Source organism: Festucalex cinctus, chromosome 13, assembly GCF_051991245.1.
Source record: "Festucalex cinctus isolate MCC-2025b chromosome 13, RoL_Fcin_1.0, whole genome shotgun sequence".
Lineage (NCBI taxonomy): Eukaryota > Metazoa > Chordata > Actinopteri > Syngnathiformes > Syngnathidae > Festucalex > Festucalex cinctus.
In genome coordinates, this window is record NC_135423.1 from 544,362 (window position 1) to 565,696 (window position 21,335).

Genomic DNA, 21,335 nt, shown 5'->3' on the forward strand with positions numbered 1-21,335 from the left:
GGACAATATGCTTCCAAATGTGTGTGAAAGTTCAATGAAGACGCTCGTCAACATTTTTTGGCACCGTCTGCAATAGAAATACTGACAAATGAGTAGCAAACTAAACTGAAGCAAACGGGCGGGGGTCAAAGTGGATACGTTCCATGTACTCTCTTAATGGGACAAAAGTCATCCAAATTGGGTGAACTAGTTAATCCAGCGACCGGTCCGAAACAGACCAAGCCAATGTTGAGTCGAGGGCTCACTCGTCTTTGATGATGTAACTCATCAGCCGAAAGAAATCTGAATTTTATGATATGATTTAGTGTGGAAATTTACAGAAAAATGCATGCAAACTAATCGGGAGAAGCTTCGTCATGGCCCAAAAACTCACTGCCAACATAACTAAAGACTTCATTAGGCTTGGAAAAGTAGAAAGTTCGGATCACTAAACCTGCATTTTACCTCCTGAAGAGGAAATTGAAGGTATCAACCCACAGAAAAAAACGGAGGCCTGGAAAAATCATTTCAAATGAAGAATGCAACAGTCAATTTGAGAAGTGCCTGCCAACTAATGATTACAGTCTCAAAACGTGTGATTTTCAGCTTACAACCATCCAAAATGCCCCTCGCCTAAATAAAGGCCTCATTATGGCCCACTGCGAAAGCCGAGAGCGGAGTCTCTTCCCCCCCCCTTTTTGCGGTGATGTCAGCTCCTCCAAGGACTCCTCCCATCCACCTGACCCGACTTTATAAAGCTCCCGTCTTTGGGCTGCACACGCACACACGCAAACGCGGCCGCCGACTTCCTCAAGAGTTTTCTCCGGCGTGACGTTGGCGGAAGAGCGCGCAGGATGTCCGTGGGCCTGGAGCTGCTGGGCATCTCCCTGTGCATCCTGGGATGGATCATCGGCATCGTGGCGTGCGCCCTGCCCATGTGGAGGGTGACGGCGTTCGTGGGCAGCAACATCGTGACGGCGCAGATCATCTGGGAGGGCCTGTGGATGACCTGCGTGGTGCAGAGCACGGGCCAGATGCAGTGCAAGGTCTACGACTCCATGCTGGCCCTGTCGCAGGACCTGCAGGCCGCCCGGGCCCTCACCGTCATCTCCATCCTGCTGGCCGTCGCCGCCGTGCTGATCGCCGTCACCGGCGCCAAGTGCACCAACTGCATCGAGGAGGAGGCGTCCAAAGCCAAGGTGATGATCGTCTCCGGGGTCTTCTTCATCGTGTCGGGCGTCATGCAGCTCATTCCCGTGTCCTGGTCGGCCAACACCATCATCCGGGACTTCTACAACCCCTTGGTGACCGACGCGCAGCGGCGGGAGCTGGGCGCCGCGCTCTACGTGGGATGGGCGGCCGCCGCCCTCCTGATGCTGGGCGGCGGGCTGCTCTGCTGCTCCTGCCCGCCCGGCCGGGCCCGCTACGACAATTCCCGGATGGCGTACTCGGCCTCCAGGTCGGCGGCGGGCCCGGGGATGGAGAGGAAAGACTACGTGTGAGCGACGACGTGGCACAACGGCCGCACAATTCTTACAATCGTCGCTTGATTTCTGTAGATTTTGGACTTCACTGTAAATCTCACGTGTGTGACTTGCTTAATACTCACTCAATGACTGATTAGACCAATTTTGCCCAAAACTCTCTCTTTTAGAACAAGCACCAAACATGAATAGATAGCCAAGAGAAATTGAAACTGAATCGAAGCAAGAAGAATGATACTTACGTAACGATGACTACACGACTTTACTGTACCTTCTTCCATCTAGTGGAAGAGCATTTGTTTTGCCTGTCACAATTGTGAGTCTTTTGGTGAATTATTATTATTTTTTGAGTCTACGATGAATCTCTACTAACCTAACGTACACATTTTTGTAAACATTGAGGACAATTTGGAATCTTTAATGAAGTTTTTTCCCCAACTTTTATTGAACCATGGTACAAATTTGACATTCAAAAATCCCCCACGGCATCCCAACAAGCAAAAATGTCGCAAAAATTTACTATACGCTGTTTTGTTGAACACGAAGCTCTTATTTGGTTATATGAAAGTCAACAGTCGGATACTTTTGCCATCTAGTGGATGAGTATGTAATTGTTCTCCGTGTCGCGACATGTCACTGGCGAAGATAGACGAACAAGGATACATCATTTGCTGTGAATAAATAAATACATTTTTGGGACAATCTGTACTGAAATTCCCTTCACTTTTAACATTTTTCCTTTCCAGCAAATCGCTTCTTAACATAAATTGAGCAATAACTGTAGACGGAAATATTTGTGTGCCAGAATTTTACATGATTTCTGAATCCATATTAACTTTGCTGTAACCGTATATTTAACAATTAATTGCAGGGACAATTATGTGCATGTAATAATGTGACAACATTGTACATTTATGTTTTTGCAGTCGTAACGACCCCGTTGAGCATTTTTGTGGCTAAGGGGGATCATTTGTATTATTTGTTGTGCCTGTCACTACACATCGTTGGCATAGATAGACGAGCAAAGACACACGATCGCTATTTTCGCTTCTTGAACCAAACAGGAAGTATCTCTCGCACCTGTGCTGAATGTTGTGATCCAGACGCCATGACGTCGTCTTGAATCTCCCAAATGTGTTCCAACTAACTTGAAATGATCGAGTGGGGTTATCATCAAGGATGTGTTTCATAAACAGCGCGGTAAGAGCATCATTAATTTTCCATCTCATGACACGCGCTGTGACGCAACGTGCGCTGACCATGTCCAAACAAACTACAAACACTGTCGAGCGTGCAACTTTTCTGTGCCTTGTATTTTCTGACAATAAACATCCTCGTGTTTTAATTAAGGATATATTGCTTTCCTTCTTGATTTTTAGCACAATGTGAACCGCAGGGTTTTTTTTCCAGAGGCGCTGGAGTACCCACAGAGACCTTTAATTTTATGCGGTCATAAATCATGGGAGGCCTACTCAAATAAAGCGCTTTCATTCACGGGAGGTTTGTGGAAAGGGGCCGTAAAATAGTGCAATCAAGTAGAAGTCGCTGAAGTAAAAGTTAAAAGTAAACATTGGAAAAAGTTCCTTTTTAATGCGAGGATCCTGTCTACTGCTACGATAAGGAAAAAACACTTACATGTAGCCTATATTAATGAAGTGTTACCTTTAAAAATGCAATAATGGACACAGATATGGATAAAACCAAAAGAGTAGACTGCAAAAGCAATAATGATTTCACAATTTCCAAGTTTAAAAGGTTGAAAAAGTACAAAAACTCAACGATAGTAACGAATAAATGTAATCCATTACTTTTCACCAAAATACAATTCAACTCGACAAATGATAACGTGACCCGTGAGTGTCAACATGTGGTTGGAGCCAGGACGTCACACCCGGCAGGTGGCGGCTTTCTAAAATATTGATGGACGACCGATCGGCAAGCGGGTCGACTTACGCTTGTGTATCGTGTCACCGTCGACAAAAACTCCGCGTGACGCGGGCCAGGTAATTAAAGCTCCGACAACATTACACGGCCACGAAAACAAATGAAAATTGAAATTATAGTAACTAGAAAATGCAATTTCTGTAGAAATCATTTGGTTCAAAAACATGGAAGTAGGAGGTCAATACATTTAAAAAAAAAAAGAAAAAAAAAAGGTCTTAATTTGGGAGTTCTATTGTTAAAATGAGAGAATTTGTGAATGTGATAAATAGTTCTGTACTTGTGAATGATTTGAACAGCTTCAAGTTGGACTGGTTTGAATTGGTTGATACCAAAATTTTAAATACATTAAAGTCGAGATGTTTAAAAATAAAAATAAAAATGCGGCAGGCTTACAATGAACAATGTGGGATTTGCGGACGTGTGAAAAAATCCTTCCCCAAGACGTTCTGAAAGAGCTTAAAGGGATACTTGAGTTATTTAGCCATTTTTGGCAGTCAAACATGAATATTTTGCATATAATAAATTTGATATCATTATTTTTCATGTACAATTAAGTACCTTTAAAAACACATTTTGCAACTTGCTATCAACTGAAAATGACATCACAAAAGGGCTAACCAATCTCAGCTCACTTGTTTTCTAGGTTTGGTCATGTGGCATTCACAAGCTGAGCTGTGATTGGTTACCTGAGCCCTTTTGTGACGTCATTTTCAGTCGACAGCAAGTTGCAAAATGTGTTTTTAAAAGGTACTACTTGTACCTGAAAAATAAGTAAAGTATCAAATTAATTACAGACAAAATATTAACTTTTTATTGCTATAATGGGCTAAATAAGTGAAGTATCCCTTTAATAGTTTCAAGTTGGGAAAATATCCCAATTCATTTCAATGGGATTTATTTCAGGGAAAATTGTGGGAAGGTTTGAATCAGTTGAGAAATGTGGAAGGAGAATAAGGATATAAATAAAAAAAAATAAAATAAAATAAAAAGTCAAAACAATCAAAAAGAATTTAGGTGCAGAAAATTAAGCAAAAGAATCTTTTCCTTTGAAGTGAATCAAAACGAATAAGATGGCTGGCGAGGGTATCGTGAAACAACAGGACGAAATGACACAGCGTGTTTCATTTCCTGTGCTTTTGTTTGTGATCCACCGACTCGAGTCGGTGCCTCGGGCATGTTGAACCAGCGTCCAGCTAATCATTGACTCTCTCGCCCGCCGCACCAAATGCAAACCGTTGGGAATTAAATGTAACGGTGCAGTTCAATCACACTTCAGCATTATTATATCTGTTGTTTATTTATGCAATCTTATCCGCATGCGTTTCTATGTACAAAGCGTGTGTGCGTGATCTACTTATTCGAGACGAGGGTCTGGTCACGTTAGGCTGCCTCTGGCCAACGAGTGGTCACATGACCGAAACTGGGGAATGTGGAGGGCCGAGAGGTTGCCTGGCACCTGAAGTTGGAATGAAAAGGAATTCCCCCCCACCCCCACCCCCTGCCTCCCCACCCCCACTTCAACTGCCAGTGAAAATACACAAGCACACCGTCTTCTCACAGAGACCCAATAAAGTGCTCATCTGCAACAGTGAGATTGCTACTTAATGCTACTGAAGCCACAATTCTTATTTTGGTACAGTTTGCTTAGCTTCATGCTAACAAACCGTCACAGATGGGCTAAGATAACAAAGGTGTTGAATTGTTACGGCCCTTTAAGCAACAGATGTAGGCGTGCAACACACAAAGAACGATAATATAGTATAACAGTACTCACAGGCATATATTCTTTATCCTCTGTTAAGAACAACTAATATTACTGCAGCATACTGACTCGTGAACGTCTCCATTTGGATCTGTGTTTGTTTATACTGCCACCACATGGCACAATGTCCATTGAACTGATGAAAAAAAATATTTCTGAACATTCTATTTAATTGTCATGACTGTAAAGAGTGCTATTAAGTGGTTTTTTTTGTGCTTTAAATCTCTTTAAAACCACTTTTAGGTTTTCAGAGGATTTAGAACTAATATGGCCGATTAATTGGTTAATTAACTTCTATAATTGCAACATGATAAGGGTGGTATTAAGTCCTTAAATGCCTTCTGAGCTTCGAATGCAAGGCCCGCCATGGTTGTTTAATTACATCAGACGACGGCAACAAGTAAAATTCAACGCTTGACGAGACGCGCATTGAACAGCAAAACCTAACGTATGTTTGATAGAATACAAAAAGTAAGCATCGAGTGCAGACAGAGTAGGGAGGACGGAACACAGTGTGTTGACTTTGTCGGGTCAGATTGTACCGGCAACCTTTACGCGCATCCATGCGTGTGCGTGCGTGCGTGGCGTCTGGGTGTGTTCTGGTGGAACGTTGGGCCCATTAGCTGGGCGCTGCGGAGGCAGATGTGAGCTAATGCCTGCTGATAAAGCATTAGGACAGATTAAAAGAGGCATACAAATCCCCCCCTTAAATTCCTGCAGTGAGTACAGATAGCAGGCCAGCGCCGCCACGCTCGGGGCGGGACGGAAGCTGGATGGGAGACCAGCTTCTTCAGTTAAAAGAAAAAAAAAAAAAGACCCTCTGTGACCTTGGAGAGTAGCCACTGGTGGATATGAACAAATGTGTTCACAATGCTGAGATTTAGTAGGAAACACAAGCAGCAAAGGCCTTTGCTGCCCACTAGTGGGCACGCATATATCAGCAGTTCAAAAAAAAAAATGCTGGCTTGCAGCATCTTCTAGAGCAGGGGTGTCAAACTCATATTAGCTCAGGGGCCGCATGGAGGAAAATATATTACCAAATGGGCCGCATCGGTAAAATAACTGTGTGTATATAACTTAAAAACGATTGCCGTCAATTATACGCAGATTTTCGCTATGCCAGCCCTAAATTACGGCACTCAACTGTAATCATATTGTTCCAAAAAATAATACAAATGCAAATGGAACGGAGTCTGGCCTTGTTAAATCTACCTGTTTTTCATATATATATATTGTTCCCAAAACACATTGCGTAGCGCAGTTAATGACGTTATAAGGACGCTAATCCTTGTCATATCTATTTGTGTTAACAGTAATTGACTTTGTGTCGTATTTAACACATTTGTCGGTCTATGAGTAAAAAAAAAAATAAAAAAAAAAAAAAATAAAAAAAAAAATAATAATAATAATAATAATAATAATAATAAAATAAACTGTAACTAAGTTGTGTGTAAAATAATGACATCCAGGTCGATTCCCCCGTACAGGACTGCTTGTGAAGTTACAAATTTTATATATTTTGATTGTGGCCGACTGATTAATTATTCCCACATTACACTTTTTTTTTTCTTTTTTTTAATTTTTTTTTTAGCTTTACAAAATTATCTCGCGGGCCGGATTTAACCCCTTTGCGGGCCTAATACGGCCCGCGGGCCTTATGTTTGACACCCCTGTTCTAGAGCTTTTGAAATCCAGAAATTCTCCTGGAACAAGTAGATTTGAAATTTAACCGCCGTTGTACGTGGAACGAATAGAGTAGAAATGTAACAAAATGTTGCAAACAGGATGAACACAACCAGCACCTCAATGAAAGTTGGTTTTAATTGTGTTTCCGTTATGACAAAGACACGTCTTAAATATGTGAAACCAAAAGTGGTTGCAGGAAAATAAGGGTGGAAAAACAAACAACAACAAAAACAACAACAACAAACATATTGAGAACAGTCCCCTGATATCATCCATAGCTGTGCAAATCAGCGTGATTCATGTTTTAATTAATGAGAAAAAAAAAAAAAAAAAAAAGCTTGTGGCACTGAAATGTGACCTTCACAGTTTCTCCTCGCCGTCACTGAGAGTGTAGAAATACGCCGCGTCGTCCTCCCCGTAGATGATGGCCACGGTCTCGCCAGTGTCGCACACGTTGGTGGCGCTGTTCTGGATGGACGCCTGAAAGCGAGAGCAGAATATTATAAGAATATTCACAGCTGTGCAAGCACCATCTTGACAAAGACAGAATGTGAGAATGTGTGAGAGACCGTGTAGTTTGAGATATGCGCGTCAATGAGAGAGTTTGTCTGTGTGCATTCGAGAGAGAGATTGTGGTTGTGAGAGATGTGAGAGAAGAGTCAAAGTGTGATAAAATGTGTGAGTGCTTGTGTGAGACTGCATGGAATGTGTGAGAGTTTTTGAGTGAATGTGTGAGAAAGGAACTAAGCATGAGAGTGAATGGGACAGACTGTAAGAGTGATTGTGGAAGTGAGACCGTGACAGTGAATTTGTGAGACCGTGTGTGAGATTTAAATTGTAAGAGATTGTTGTGAGTGAGCCTGTGAGAGAGAATATATGATATGCGCGAGTGTGAAGATGTTAAAGAGATGTTGTGTGAAATTGAGTCAGTAATTTCCCATGTAGAGACAATGAAGACATTCTGATCCTGACAGTGACTGTGAGAGAGAGAGAATGTGTGAGAGTTAATGTGTGTAACTAATACGCGAGATATCGTGTTTTTGGAGTGAAGTGTGAGATAGTGAATGAGAGTGAAACTATGACATCATGTGTGAGAGTTCATCTTTGAGAGAATTTGAGATGATGGGAGAAATAAGTATGAGAGTAAATTGTGAAAATGATTGTTTGACAGTAAATGCGTAAGACTGAGTTACAGCGCAAATGAGAGTGAAGGTGTGGGATCATTTGTGAGACAATTATTTGCGAGATTATTACTGGGTGAAAAAGCGAGATGTGTGAGAGCGAGCGTCCTCACCCTTTCCAGGAGCTGCAGTCGCTCTTCAGCCATGAGATTTTTCTGCCTGAGCTGACTGACGGCGTTCTCCAGGCCCAGCAGCTTGTCCAGGTGGCGCCGGTGCCGCCGCTGCAGCACCTTCACCTTCTTCTGCAGCTCGGCCACGGCCGCCTCCAACTGCTCCTTGCTCAGACGGTGCTTGTGGTAGCTGCAGGTGGGAAAGTCCCCGAAATCAGGACATCCATTCACATTTCTTCAGATACCGGCGCAATTATTTCTCTCTCAGTCGTTTTCAAATCTCACTATTCATAATCTTCACTCCCTCATTGGCACTCAAACATTTCAGTTCTGATGGGAAATCCTGTCCTGCACTTCATGGCTAAAAAAACAAAAACAAAGAAACCTCATATCTCACCAATGCTCCTCCAGTTGGTGGTCCCAGATATCCGCGTCGTCGTCATCATCATCCTGCGGGTCGTAGCCTCCGTCCGCCTCAAGCGGGAGGGGCATCGACGGCGGCGGGGGCGCGCGATTGGACACAATCGGCACGGTGGCCGCGATGGGTTCGGGGCTCAGAGCGGACGAGAGCACCGTGTCCGACGAGACCAGCAGGTGGCCGGGGAGGCCGTTCGATATGGGCTCCAAGTAGGCGATGACCCGAGTTTGGCACGGGTCCTCCTCCGAAATCTCTTGGACCGCAAGTCTACGAGCGTGTGCGAGTGTGAAAGTGTGAAAGGCGGCCGCCAGCTCCTCTTGGCAATCGCCGGGCAGCAGAAGCACATCGCCTTCGCTGGGCCCGCCCGCTGGCTGCATTAAGGGAAGTACGGTCGGTAGCGAAGATAAGTACGGGAGGTTAGCGGCCGCGTTGGACCCGCCCACCGCGGCCCACTGGCTGGGCTCCTCCACCAAGACGGCTTCCCGGCGAAGCACTTTGGCTTTCCGATCATTGTCATCCATCACTTTGCGTTTCTACAAAGATGCGGAAAACTGTTTGTAGATGGAACGAGTGGATTAGAAAAGTAACAAAAGGTTGTGGATGGAATCTGATTAGAAACTAAGCGGAGGTTAGATAGGAATTAGTAGATTGCAAAATATAAATAAAGGTTGCAAAACCAGTGCATCAGAGAGGATTGGGGTTGTAAACGGAACTACTCAAATAAAAAAGTAAATGGATATTGTTGATGGTACACCGTAATGACTCAAAAGTTGTATTACAGCTGCGTTGGGTCCGTTTGACTTTTTCCGCCTTACCTCGACCCTCCGGAAAATGGTGGGCACGGCGTCGCTCTCCAGGTAACGAATCCCCCAGCGTACTTTGAAGCATGACGAGGCAAAGTGCTCGTGGCAGATGTACTGGTGTCGAGAGGGGGTCCAGTTGTCCCGGCCGATGTTTCTCAGCCACAGCTGCAGCCGCTCGGGATCCTGCAGTGGGAACCTAGGACCAAGCAAAAGATGTGCTCTTAAAGAACGTGGAACGTTTGGATTAGGTGTTATGGGAACAATGGTAACCATTAGATTAAAAATGTAACAAAGGGTTTTATGGACCTAAAAGATGAATTTGGGGGGCAGATATGCAACTAGTAGATGAGAAAAGTACATTTATGCATGGAACTGCTAAATTAGAAATGTAACACAAGTTGTAATTGAAATTAGTATGTCAGAAAGATAAAAAAAAAAAAAGTAAATTACAAATCTAACAAAAGGCTATAGCTATGTAAATGATATATTAGAAATGAAACTTGTCCTATAAAACCAGTAGATTAGAAATTAATCCCAGGTACCATTTAGAACGAGTACATTAGAAATGTAAGAAAAATTTGGGATATGGGCCAGAGCCAGTTGATTAGAAATGAAATAAGACAAAAATGTGGCCATGGACTCGAAATGTGTGCCGACTTTGTCCGGGTATCCTTCACTCCAGAAGAAACACGTCAGTCACCTAATTCAAAAGTGACTGTACAGTTAGTGACTCGAAATTACTCCAGTCTCAAAGGTCAAAAAAAGCCGAAGGCATAAAAGTCCTCAAGTGGGCTTGACAAATAACACACGTCCATGTTTTGCTTCGCAATAAATGTGAGAAACAGACATTAAATAGCAATTTGAAGTTAAAACAACAAGAAGGAAAAGACGCGCGGTCACCCAGACGACCGTAAACGACTTCTCGTCACGCGACGTTTATCCAAGCTGCCTTACTTGTAAAAGCTTTTTCGGTCGCTGCCGCTCGTCGAGTCGTTCTTACAGTGTGGCACCGAACAATATTTGGGCATGTTGTCGGGCCTACTCGTCGTCGTCGAGTCCGCTTTATCTGCGCGCCCAGGCAGGTTAACAACAAGGTGAAACTCGTGCAATGTTGACAACGCGGTGAGTGCGCGTGACGTCATATTGACGCGACCAGATCAGCTGCTTGGCGACGTCATATACAGGCGCCTGACACCGTAGCGTGAATGAATACAAAATTTGGCGCCAAAGTAGGAAAAGGTTTGTTCCTTTTTTTTTTTGGGGCCATCTTTACAATACAATAAACTGACTTCTTTTGTTTTAATATGGACACATTTAATAATGCACACATTTATAAAATCTCTGGACTGATTTTTTAATTGACGTTTTTCTCCAAACATTACATGTAATCTCAATAAATGATACATTATATATACATACACATCAGTGTATTTCTTTAGCTAAAAATTAGAGGGTCATCAGACCATGCGGCTGTGCGTTTTCAAGACAGGGTTACATTTTGGACGTTTATTTTTGTGTGTGTTTTACAGGTGTAATCCACATTTCCAGGTGATGTCAGGTGTTTGGGTCCAGAAAGTGGTGGGCAGTGTTCAAGCTGCCAGGGGGGGATGATGGAGGGGCGGAGGGGGAGCAGCAGTATCTTCCTCCGGAAGAAGAAGTAGTGCAAATTAAACGTTGACCACAACCGTTCTAGCTAACACGTCACAAATGGCAAACAGCACCTCGGCGTGAACCCAGTATCAGTCTCTCTTTTCGAACTGGGATCATAACGTGTACAGAGATCTCACATACCTGAAAAGTAATACAACATGAAAAAAAATGACATACTGTTAAGAAACACTGACGGAAATGCCACTCTGGAACCATCTTGGTTGTGCGCATGTGCTAAACTTCTGCTTTTCCATTAGCCCGGTTCCACATCGAGATGGCCTTACTTATCCCAGTGTGGTCGCTTTTCCATCAAACATTTTTGGAGCTTTGAGAACGATCTCGGTGGTTCTAAAACAGACTGTCTTGGGGCTGTTAGCACTGTCACGCCATCATCTGATTGGCCGACAGCACTGTTGCAAGGAACTCCACTCCACATGCGCATTTCCTAGCATTACACAAGGGAGACAAAGCCGCCCGCTGGATGTCACCAGTTACAGAAATATACCATATTTAAAATTTCATATGTACTAATTGACAAAATATTGAACCTTGGGTCAAAAATTAATTGAAACTTAGGGTAAAAATCATTTAAATGAGAGTTCTCCAGGAGCGGATCTGGGGATGTTTCGGTTGCCGCAGAGTGAGGACGACGGGCCGTTGACTGAAAGGTGGCCAAAAGAATGAGAAAGCGTTCCACGGTGGCGAGGTTTTGTGTGCTCCTCATGAAATCACTATTGCACAATATCCATGAAATTTTAAATATGGTTGAGTGTTGTTGTGACGCACAATACTGTATATACTGTATCTTGGTCTTGATGGCGGTCGGCTGTATCTCTGGATTAAACCCAAATGATAATTTTTTTTAAAAATGTTTTTTTTCATATGTAATGGGATCGCTTCTGTGCATTTGAGTCCTTGATCCCATCCCAACCTCTCCCACTTTTTTGCTGGGCATTTGTTCCGCACCTGTTGTAATGGATGCGATGTGGTGTGATGCTGTCTGGGGCTAATGGAAAAGCAGCATTTGAGAGTCGCTCCTGGGTGAAACCTTGACTATCATTCCATTACAGATCTTTGGTGCGGACCTGATAAGTGATCCATTTAAAACAGTTCAAACAAAACTTAAGAGACACATCCGGGATTCTGAGTGTTGAATTTGTGTACGAGGCGAGCAAAACGGTGGAAGTGTTTTCCAGTTTGGAAGTGGTAACCGTGCGGACCAGGCGAGGCTATCTTCGGGATCTCCCTCAGAAAGCGAGGGCGAGCGGGATCCTTCAGGCCCACGCGGGAGAAGGGGAGCACTGAAGGGAGTCAAGTGTGACGCTTCCGGTGGCCTCGGCGGACCGACTCTGTCCGGGGTCTACATCATTCCCAGTTGCATTAGCGTGTTGGCATACGCCATGGGCTTGACATTCGGATGAGGCTGGAAGACAAAGTGAGGAAGAGGCCACCCGTAAGAAACCAATGCAATCATTAAGAATTACTTTGATTGCCAAAGTGGGGTCCCGGGACCTTTTGGTGTCCACGAGCATTAGCTTGGAGGCCCACAAAAGTCATCTGCAGTCATTGTAGCGCATTTGATTTATTTCATTGGCTTTTATCTGCCCTAAGACTTGTCATTCTTCTAAAATTTGGTTTTCTTGAATGGTTGGCTCATAGACTTGTTGCCTGCAATTTTTGGCCCTGCATTACTAGATTATTATAAAAAAAAAATTATGTTCATGCACCCTGTAAAAAAGTAGTATCTTGTTTGATTAAAGTCATCAGGGTGCTTGGTTCACAACAGTCCTGACAAATGAGGTTACAAAGCCCCTAAAACAAGCTAATTTCACCACAACAACAAACAATGAAAGCAGTTTTCACCCCATAGAGTGTAAATCTGCACAATACTGACCACAGCAGTGAACTGGTGGAACTCTGGCTTGAGATCAGATCCCCTGAGGTGTATAAAAGCTCCTTTGTTTCCCATCTGGTCACTGGGGGAAGACAGAAGACCAACGTTAAAGGGCCGGCGGCGCTCGGGTGTCAAAAACGGGCGTACTCACCAGTAGTTGGGCGCCGAGAAGACGGTGATGCACTTTCCTGAGTGAGTGACCTCGTAGCCCTCCGCCTTGACTTCGTGACTGCGGATGATGAAGTCCAGCTTGTTCTGATCGAGGAAGCGCTCCGTCACGTCGGGCCCGAACTGGCAGCTCACGCCTCGCTTGCTGATCGACCGGCCGTTCTGCAGCAAACACACGCGCGTTCATTCGTTCATGAAGTCGTCTGGGGACGGCGTCAAAAGAGGCACATGAGGTTTTAGGGCGCCACTGACTTGAGGCTGGGGGTCCGACCACAGGAGGTCACACATGGGACCTGTGAGACAGACACAGGAGGAAGATGCTGAGATTTGTCTTGATGAACAACTCGCACAGAAATACACGCCACACACAATTAATGAAATTAAAATCAACATTGCAATGTAGTAGAAATGAAACTTTAACCATCAAACATTTTTTTTATTATGTATATTGATTTGATATAGTGTCTAGATAAGCCAAGTCCACATTTTACACATTTTTTTCCCACTAATTTATGTATACGCCACACTTGTCTGGCAGAATTTTAATGACAATTAAAATTATTTTCAAAATTGTTTAGCTCTATTATGCGCACTGACCGTACCCGAGTCTGGAGGTTGTCTGTTCCTTTCTATCTTCCTGAGGTCCTCCAACGTGACGCCGTCTTCACTGAAGAGCCCGCCGTGCATCACCTGGCGTACAACAAAATCGTATCTTGGCTGTTACCACTTACATTACATTTCACACGTTACTGACGAAATACCGGACGTCAGCACAACGCGTTTTGCTTTAAAAATTGTTCAAATCCTCAGAAATTCAGCCTCGCAAGAGCAAATATTCTTTCTATCCTTTCTGTAGTCCTCCAGAAAGGCAAACAGATTATCTTTGCATTAAACCAAAAATAAAACACAAAAAACGTCTGCTTTTAGTTCAATGATCAACAAAAGATCAAACTCGCGTAACCTGTCAATGTCAATTTCCACATTGCAGCTCTGCCTACCAGTATTTTGCTGTTGATGCACTGCGCGAGCGGCAGCCACTGGAAGACCTCGCTGAACAGCTGGAACATCTGCGCCGTGTACTTTGCCTTCACCTCGCCCTCAAAGCCGTACATCTGGTTCATGTTGTCCGTCTCGTGGTTACCTGCGGGTCGGCCATCTTGGGTTAATGCTGAAATGGGCCGACGCGTTCTGCTTCCGCCACAGCGCTCACCTCGAAGCAGGTGAAAGTTGTCGGGGAAGAGCAGCTTGAAGCCAAACAGGGTGAGGATGACCTCCACGGAGAACGAGCCGCGGTCCACAAAGTCACCATTGAACAGCTGAGTTCAGACCAGTTAAGAACATTTTTGCAAATGCAAATACAGCGCTGCCTTGAGACATGAGTTTAATTCATTCTGTGACTATACTCATAACAATTGTATCTCAAATCATCTTTCTTGATTGAAATAAATGAAAATGCCATTCATTCTCTCAGGCAAACCCCCCCCGCCAAAAAAAGCCTGTGAGTGAGTATATATTATCTGTCTACATGCGCTGGTGAACCTTTTTTTGATCTGTTGATTACAGGGGTTGTAAAACAGTGTGACTAATGCTAACCGTTAGCTTGTCAATGGAATTTTCCATTTATGCTAGCATTAAGCCAGCAGACGGCTCTGAAGCAGACAGTTTGCTTGTTTTAACTTTACTTATGTTAACAGGTAACCTGGTAATAGCCAGATGGATATGCGAGAAAAGAATTAATTGTAGCGTCCATTCGTCCATGTTAGGTTTGTTTGTTAGCTCCGGCGTCGGCGCTGGGTTCCTGGTTTCGTCACAGTTGCATATCCCGCCCCAAAACACAATGTCGGTCTGTGATTGGTCCAAACCACCAGCGGTTCGGGAACGGCGGTTATCAGCAGGAGCGGTACAAGATGTGTTCTCCGGAGTTTGTCAACTCACAAATACGGCCAGAATTCATCTGGCAAGAGTAAGGCGAGTTAACATGTAAACCACAGCCACATTCCGAGACAAAAAGGATACATAAGGGTTCCTCTCCGACGGCAGGCCGTTCAACTCGAAAATGTTGAGGAGATCATAGTACTGACCATGTGTGTCGCCACAAATAGTCATTTTTTCTGGCTGTTGGCAAAAACACATCACATGAAGGCACAAACAAAAGTATCAATGAAGGATTTTGTTGATGGTAGATCAAGAAAAGGGAAGGGGGGGGGGGGATCCTCACCTCTTGTAATGTGACTTCAACAAGACTTGGTAGTTTGGATAAAAGGTCTTTCACTTGCACTAAAATCTGCAAAAAGACAACAGTTGTTTCCACATCTGCTGCTTCCTCTCAGCGCCTTTCACATGCGAGCGACGTCTTACCTGATACGCGCACTTTCTGTGCAGTTTCTTCTGCTCTTTGAACCAGTCCATCATTTCCTTCATGAACTTCAGGGTGACCGTGCCTTCCTCAAGTTTGGGGCCCGTGTAGTCGTCCTCGATCACTGCGAGACGAGGGCGGCGTCATTCCAGAACGAGCATGACGTAATGCTTCGGAATCTGTACATTAACCTTTAAGAATCTACGCCAATTTATCAACACTGATAAGTTTCTTGCTCGTGTTGGTTTGTGGGCAAGACATTTGCCTTTGTGACAGTTGTGTGTGTGTGCATCATAATTATAAGTATCTTGGTAATTTATGAGGTATTCGTAGGCAATAAAAAATGTATTTGTTTTTATGCTGTTGAGCAAAGGTGAAGGAGGTGTGCACCAACTCTTTCAGTATGCTGAAGGGAGAGTGTGGCTCCCTTTTTTTTCCCCTCAGGGTGATTCTGTGTTTGAAATCTTAATCAGCTGCAGAATTTAATTTCTCATGACATGATTCTCATTTACAAACATGACTACATGAAACTCTGATATTTGGGAGAATAACATTCTGAGGACCGATTAATAAAAATATATAATAAAAAAAATATGAATTGCAGTCAGAACATTTGACAACACCTGAGTCCTTTAGTATATAACGCTACAACACAGAGAAAAATCAGAGGGAAGAAGCGGTGCACAAATAATGTTAACGACTGCTGGCAGCAATTGCATTTTTTCCCCCACTTTTTTTCTCCACTTACTCATGCTTGCAATGTCCAGAGAGTCGACGACTGACTTTTTGATCTCGTCGCTGGCGATGGCTCTCTCGAAGGCCTTCTGCTTGACAATCTTATTACATTCCTGGTACTTCATTTTGGCGTCCTTGTCGTTCGGTCGAACGCGCACTACCTGTCATCGCACAACACACGTTAAAAGCTAGCTCCTGTTTTGATTTTATTACAGTATTGCCCCAAAATAGGGAAAAACCTCGGTGTGAAAAACAGTGAGTAATTGATACCCCCCAAAATTTTGCCCACTAAACAATACTCTACTGTTAATGTCAAACTGAATTACTTTATTTTAGTCAGATTTTATTAGTAAAGGTATTTCTTCAAAGAGATTGCAGAGGGCCTCAAGAGGATTACTTGCATTACTCTTAATATGCCAACGGAAGACATGACATGATACGCGCACGCTCGACACTGTGGCATTCCGCCAGGATTAGTCGATAATCCCTCTTTCAAAGTGTGAAGATTAGCTGCGTGTGGACCTGGCGAGGCCTTTCAGATTCTTCTTCTCCAGCCCGTCTTACCGTCTCATAGTCCTTGAGCGCAGCCTTGAACTTGCCCAGCGCCATGTTGGAGGTGGCACGGCGGTAATAGCCTTTGATGTAGCTCTTGTCAATATCCAGCGCCTTGGTCGCATCTGCCAAGGCGTAGCCGTAGCACTCGGTGCGCAGGTACGCCAGGCTGCGGTTGCTGTAGTAGATTGCATTGGACGGATTGAGCTCCAAGGCCTCCGAGTAGTACTTGATTGCATTTTCGTAGTCTTTATCTGCAAAACATAGAAGCACAATAGAATGTGAGAAAATTATTTAGTTAATACAAATAATGTATCTTTAATGTGACAGTCAAAACAATTAAATGCTCTTCTACTAGATGGCAGAAGGTAGAATTAACCTGTGTAACTATACACCCACTATTACCATTCATACAACAGAACAGCTTTGTTCAATTAAACAGGCCCAGATTTCAAATTATGTAAATTAATTGAGATGGAGCAACATATACCGTGAACAAGCATTTTGTTGGCGCCATCTCCTGGTACCTCAGTGCCTAAGAACTCTGTTGAAGTGAGTTGAGGAATTTGATTTAGACAGAAATAACAAAACTTGGGGTCTGAAGTTTCTGTAGATTGTCAGTCGTCCAGGTCATGGCAATCGTCAAAGGTTGACAATGACATCATCACAAATCTGACAATCCTGAAAAGTAAATCCAGTACTTTTTTTGTGGATCAAAAACAGCATTATGCTTGAATAATCTATATATTTTAAAATTGAATATATAGTATAATAAAGAATATATAATTTTATTTGTGAGAAAATAAATGAAAGTGATTTTTTTCAATTCACAAGTTAAAATATGACTTTATCCCCTTGTTAAACGTTTATTTTAATATAATATTTCGACTTTATTTTAAAAATGCGACTTTAACCTCGTGACATTAGGAGGCAAATGTGCTGTATTCAACTCCTGGCCGATTATTGTATTTGGGGGTGCATAACATGGTAGTCATGTTTAACTGGCATTCGGTAAAGAATATATTTAAATGTGGCCAGCTCAATAATAAAGCATTGGCAACGAGGGGACGCCGTTGGCGTTGAACGCCACTGATCACATGACGGTTCCGTTGATTCACGGAATATTCTATCAACTTCTATGGGCGCGCCAATTAACGCCAATTGGTTTAAAAAAAATCTTGCAGAACAATCGGTCATCTGGGTAGTTTGGATATCTGGACCAAAGCGAATGTGAAGTGAACTTCACTTACACGGCACAATGACTCACGCGGTTCTTAAGACGCCGTTAGCCGGAGCTAGCCTCTTTCAAGAACCCAATGAATGGGCTTCACGCGTTAGCATGCCTCACTAGCCTAGCTTCACATTGACGTGGGACTGCCATCGGGGCCGTTTAAAAGACAACATTTATCTCTCCCAATGCAAGCAGCGGAGACACTCTCGTCTGCGTTGCGTCGCTGACGCGAGTCGCCAACTTGACAGTGCTGCCAGCTCACCTTTAAAGTATTTATTGGCCTTCTCCTTGAGTAGCTCGGCATCGTTTACTCCGTCCGCCATCTTCTCCACGCTGCCGTATTCCGACGCGTGCGCCATTGACGGACAGTCGCAAATGTTGCAAAGTTGTGACTTAAATTTTCTTCCTCGAGCCGAACGAACATCTTTTTTTTCTAAAGCGTGTTTATTTCGACAAATAAGCCAAATATATATACTCAACTATCGCTTACTTGACTCAAATCTAAGTAAAACGGGTGAATATGTTCGTTAACATTGCCTAGAACACAAGCCACCAAGGTACGACATTAAAAAGGACATAGTACAGATAAAGAGCATTTTTTTTTCAATTTGTTTTATTTTTTTATTGTCCTATTATTTTTAAACACATTTAGATGACCATCTAAAACCGTAGGTTGTCGGTATTGTCTAATTGTATTTCGCGTTCTTAACCAGCAGGGAGTACTACTGACATGGACAATTCTCATTACTTCACTCCACTGTAATAGTCGTAAAAGCAAACAGATGGAATGTGTTAGTTACGTTGCCTAGAACACAAAACACAAAAGCACGACTCTAAACAGAAGGAAACTGGTATTATACGTATTTGTTTTCTTTATTCTCCCTGTTGGAGTAGATTAGATTTGTTGTATTTCCTTACCAACCAGTAGGGAGCTCTAAAGACATTCACCAAAAACGCTATAAAAACGTGTGAAAGGCTCAATCTAAAACTAGTATTTCCCAACCTTTATTGATCTGATCTAAAGCACATACAAACAATATATCACTGATAATTATAATACAGTATACTACTATGGAATAATGAGGATTTACTCAGTGGGGACTTTTGGCCTGTTAAATTAGACACAAAATGATTGTTCCGTTCTGTTCTATGTAGCTTCTGCCAACTTGTGTGGGAGAGCATTTAACGGTTTTGCTTGTCAACTGTAACTATACGTCACTGGCAAAGAAAAATGAACCAAGATACATCAATAAATCCTGATTATTATTATTATTTTTTTGACCAATTAAGTCGTCTAATTGGATAATAAAACAGCGGTTTTATAACCAAACGTAGTCCTGTATGTAAAATCTGCTCGGTGTCAACCACATTGTGAAATGTTTGCTCTAACCACATCATTTGCTAACATTACTAATTTGGAGGAAATTTATGGCTTTAAAGAGCTGTGAAATGACATCTTAAAAACAACAAAAAACAAGCCTGAGAACAACAACAAAAATACTCTTTGACACATTACTTTTTCTTTTGGTCTTCTTCCAGGTGCCTCCAGGGTTGAGGATGTTGCTCGGGAAGTTTCCTGCCATCTGAGCGCAACAGGTGGCCTCTAGCCTCCACAGATGTCGGCGTGATGGGGACAAACAAAGCGCAGGTGTGGATCTACATGAATACATACACACGTACACTATTTACAAAAGCTTAGCGATATTGGGCTTTCGAGCGACGTGTCAGGATGAACCTAAAATGCACCTTAACCTTTACAGGTGAATTTGAGTCTAAACTTTTGAATACACACTCAATAGTAGGGGTGTGAATTGCCTCGTACCTGACGATTTGATTCGTATCACGATTCACAGGTCACGATTCGATTCGATACCGATTAATCCCGATACGAATTTATAAGTCGATTGTTGCGATTTTTTTTCATTCAAATTTAGAAAATACTAATCAGTAAGCTTGTAGAGTGTAAGATTTATATGAAAATGTATTATTTATTTATCTGAAATTTCAGTCTTATAGAGGTTGTAATCTGTTTCATGTTTAAACAGCATTAAAATAAAATATTAAGGCTTAATGTTCCGTTCATATAACATTCTTCCATGCTTAAGGTGTGAATCCTAAAAAAAAAATAAAAAAAAAAAAAAAAAATAAAATAAAATAAATCGATTTTGCCTATTATTGAATCGATTCGAGAATCGCGCGATGTAGTATCGCGATATATCGCCGAATCGATTTTTTTTTAACACCCCTACTCAATATTATTTATTATTATTGTTTTTTTTAATGCATTGCTGTTCTATTTAAAAGTAACAGCAAGTTGTGCTGAAAGTACTTGGACATGTGCATTTAAAGTGAGGATAGAGTGATTATCAGCCAGGTTGCTTATTGGCGCCAATATTTGTCATATTGATGAATATTGGCATTGCCTTTTATAAAAAAAAATCTGATGGTCGATAAGAGATCAAACTATTAACTTGAGGCAAGTATTCAATTTCAGGGATGCTGACCCTTGAAGCTCCTTAAAGTTTTTGTTAGAATTTTAAAACAAAGATGTCTATTGAGTAGGATGTAAACGTTTTGAAAATCTGAAAAGATGTTCAATAAACATTTCAACAAAGAGTTGGAGTTTGTAATGTTTAAAATGTCTCTATTTTCCCTTTTACTGGAAATTAATATCAGCTCCAAATATCGGTTATCGGCCTACTTGACTTCTAAAAATCAGTATCAGTATTGGGCTCTCTTGAAAAGTCGAGAGAAGGTCAAATTAAGTTCACCTCTAAGAATTATAGTGCATTGTAGGTTCATCCTGAAATTTCACCAGAACGGCCACTGGCCAGTATCCCTGACGTCGCATTCGCACGCACATACGTTCCATCTGACGCACTGTCGCCTTAAAATAAGTCGTTTGCCAAAAAACATAACGCAACCTGGGACAAAAAGGCTCGCTTTTCGACGCCAGAACTCCACTGGACAGACTAATGAGCGTGGCGCCCGGGAAGAAAAAGGCGACTTTTGATTTAAAAGTTTGTGGCTTTCTCTGTTAATGAGGAGAATATGAGAAATTTCATAAATTACTGCGACATGGAGGAGTATGTATGACCCGGTCGGCTCTCCTGGCTCTGACTCACTAAGCACATCCCGGAGTCGAGAGTAAGAGGCCCAGCAGCCAGGTGAGTCACTCCCGGTGACCCCCCGGTGAATACTCACTAAACCCACAGTGTGAGTTTACTAACTTTCCCTTAAGCCAGAAGACCGATGACTCGTGTCTCCCTCCGAGTCATATGACCAGAGGTGGTGAAAGTTAATCTCACTTGGTACTTAAGTAAGGTAAAAAACGTACTTCCATAAAAATTCAATTTCAGTGAAACCTGGATTTAACGGACTG

General features: G+C 42.7%; 4 protein-coding genes across 5 annotated transcripts in view; 2 read left to right on the plus strand and 2 right to left on the minus strand.

The window, feature by feature from the left end:
* Window positions 1-757: 757 nt before the first annotated feature.
* On the plus strand, window positions 758-2,817 carry LOC144032927 (claudin-3-like). The gene has a single exon (XM_077540484.1). The coding sequence runs from the start codon at window positions 834-836 to the stop codon at window positions 1,479-1,481; it is 648 nt and encodes a 215-aa protein (XP_077396610.1). The 5' UTR covers window positions 758-833; the 3' UTR covers window positions 1,482-2,817.
* Window positions 2,818-6,972: 4,155 nt separating this feature from the next.
* On the minus strand, window positions 6,973-10,527 carry LOC144033333 (THAP domain-containing protein 5-like). The gene is made up of 5 exons (XM_077541380.1): window positions 10,322-10,527; window positions 9,380-9,563; window positions 8,544-9,097; window positions 8,150-8,336; window positions 6,973-7,335 (listed from the first exon to the last, which is right to left on the minus strand). The coding sequence occupies exons 1-5, from the start codon at window positions 10,507-10,509 to the stop codon at window positions 7,216-7,218; spliced, it is 1,233 nt and encodes a 410-aa protein (XP_077397506.1). The 5' UTR covers window positions 10,510-10,527; the 3' UTR covers window positions 6,973-7,215.
* Window positions 10,528-10,707: 180 nt separating this feature from the next.
* On the minus strand, window positions 10,708-18,358 carry ppp5c (protein phosphatase 5, catalytic subunit). The gene is made up of 13 exons (XM_077540225.1): window positions 18,216-18,358; window positions 16,735-16,976; window positions 16,184-16,331; window positions 15,438-15,559; window positions 15,298-15,363; window positions 15,096-15,194; window positions 14,290-14,395; window positions 14,078-14,220; window positions 13,682-13,769; window positions 13,332-13,372; window positions 13,063-13,241; window positions 12,912-12,993; window positions 10,708-12,440 (listed from the first exon to the last, which is right to left on the minus strand). The coding sequence occupies exons 1-13, from the start codon at window positions 18,310-18,312 to the stop codon at window positions 12,378-12,380; spliced, it is 1,476 nt and encodes a 491-aa protein (XP_077396351.1). The 5' UTR covers window positions 18,313-18,358; the 3' UTR covers window positions 10,708-12,377.
* Window positions 17,969-21,335, plus strand: part of LOC144032798 (cyclin-dependent kinase-like 1) — a 39,286-nt gene continuing 35,919 nt past the window's right edge. Inside the window, exons 1-2 of one of the 2 annotated variants that reach the window (XM_077540229.1) lie at window positions 17,969-18,510; window positions 19,493-19,601. In XM_077540229.1, the coding sequence (XP_077396355.1) occupies window positions 19,581-19,601 (21 nt within the window). In that variant the 5' untranslated portion in view covers window positions 17,969-18,510; window positions 19,493-19,580. The remainder of the gene's footprint in view (window positions 18,511-19,492; window positions 19,602-21,335) is intronic. The other variant, XM_077540228.1, reaches the window with a different exon arrangement.

Bases quoted from the DNA above. Each gene is read 5' to 3' on its own strand.
- LOC144032927 (XM_077540484.1), top strand. From the start codon at position 834: ATGTCCGTGGGCCTGGAGCTGCTGGGCATCTCCCTGTGCATCCTGGGA.
- LOC144033333 (XM_077541380.1), bottom strand. From the start codon at position 10,509: ATGACGTCACGCGCACTCACCGCGTTGTCAACATTGCACGAGTTTCAC. The intron at 8,337-8,543 runs GTGAGATATGAG...TCCCACCTGCAG, and splicing joins CACCAACTGGAGGAGCATTG to CTACCACAAGCACCGTCTGA. The intron at 7,336-8,149 runs GTGAGGACGCTC...TCTCGCTTTCAG, and splicing joins GACTGCAGCTCCTGGAAAGG to GCGTCCATCCAGAACAGCGC.
- ppp5c (XM_077540225.1), bottom strand. From the start codon at position 18,312: ATGGCGCACGCGTCGGAATACGGCAGCGTGGAGAAGATGGCGGACGGA. The intron at 14,396-15,095 runs GTATCCTTTTTG...GTCTGAACTCAG, and splicing joins CGTCGGAGAGGAACCCTTAT to CTGTTCAATGGTGACTTTGT. The intron at 12,994-13,062 runs GTGAGTACGCCC...GTCTTCCCCCAG, and splicing joins TTCTCGGCGCCCAACTACTG to TGACCAGATGGGAAACAAAG.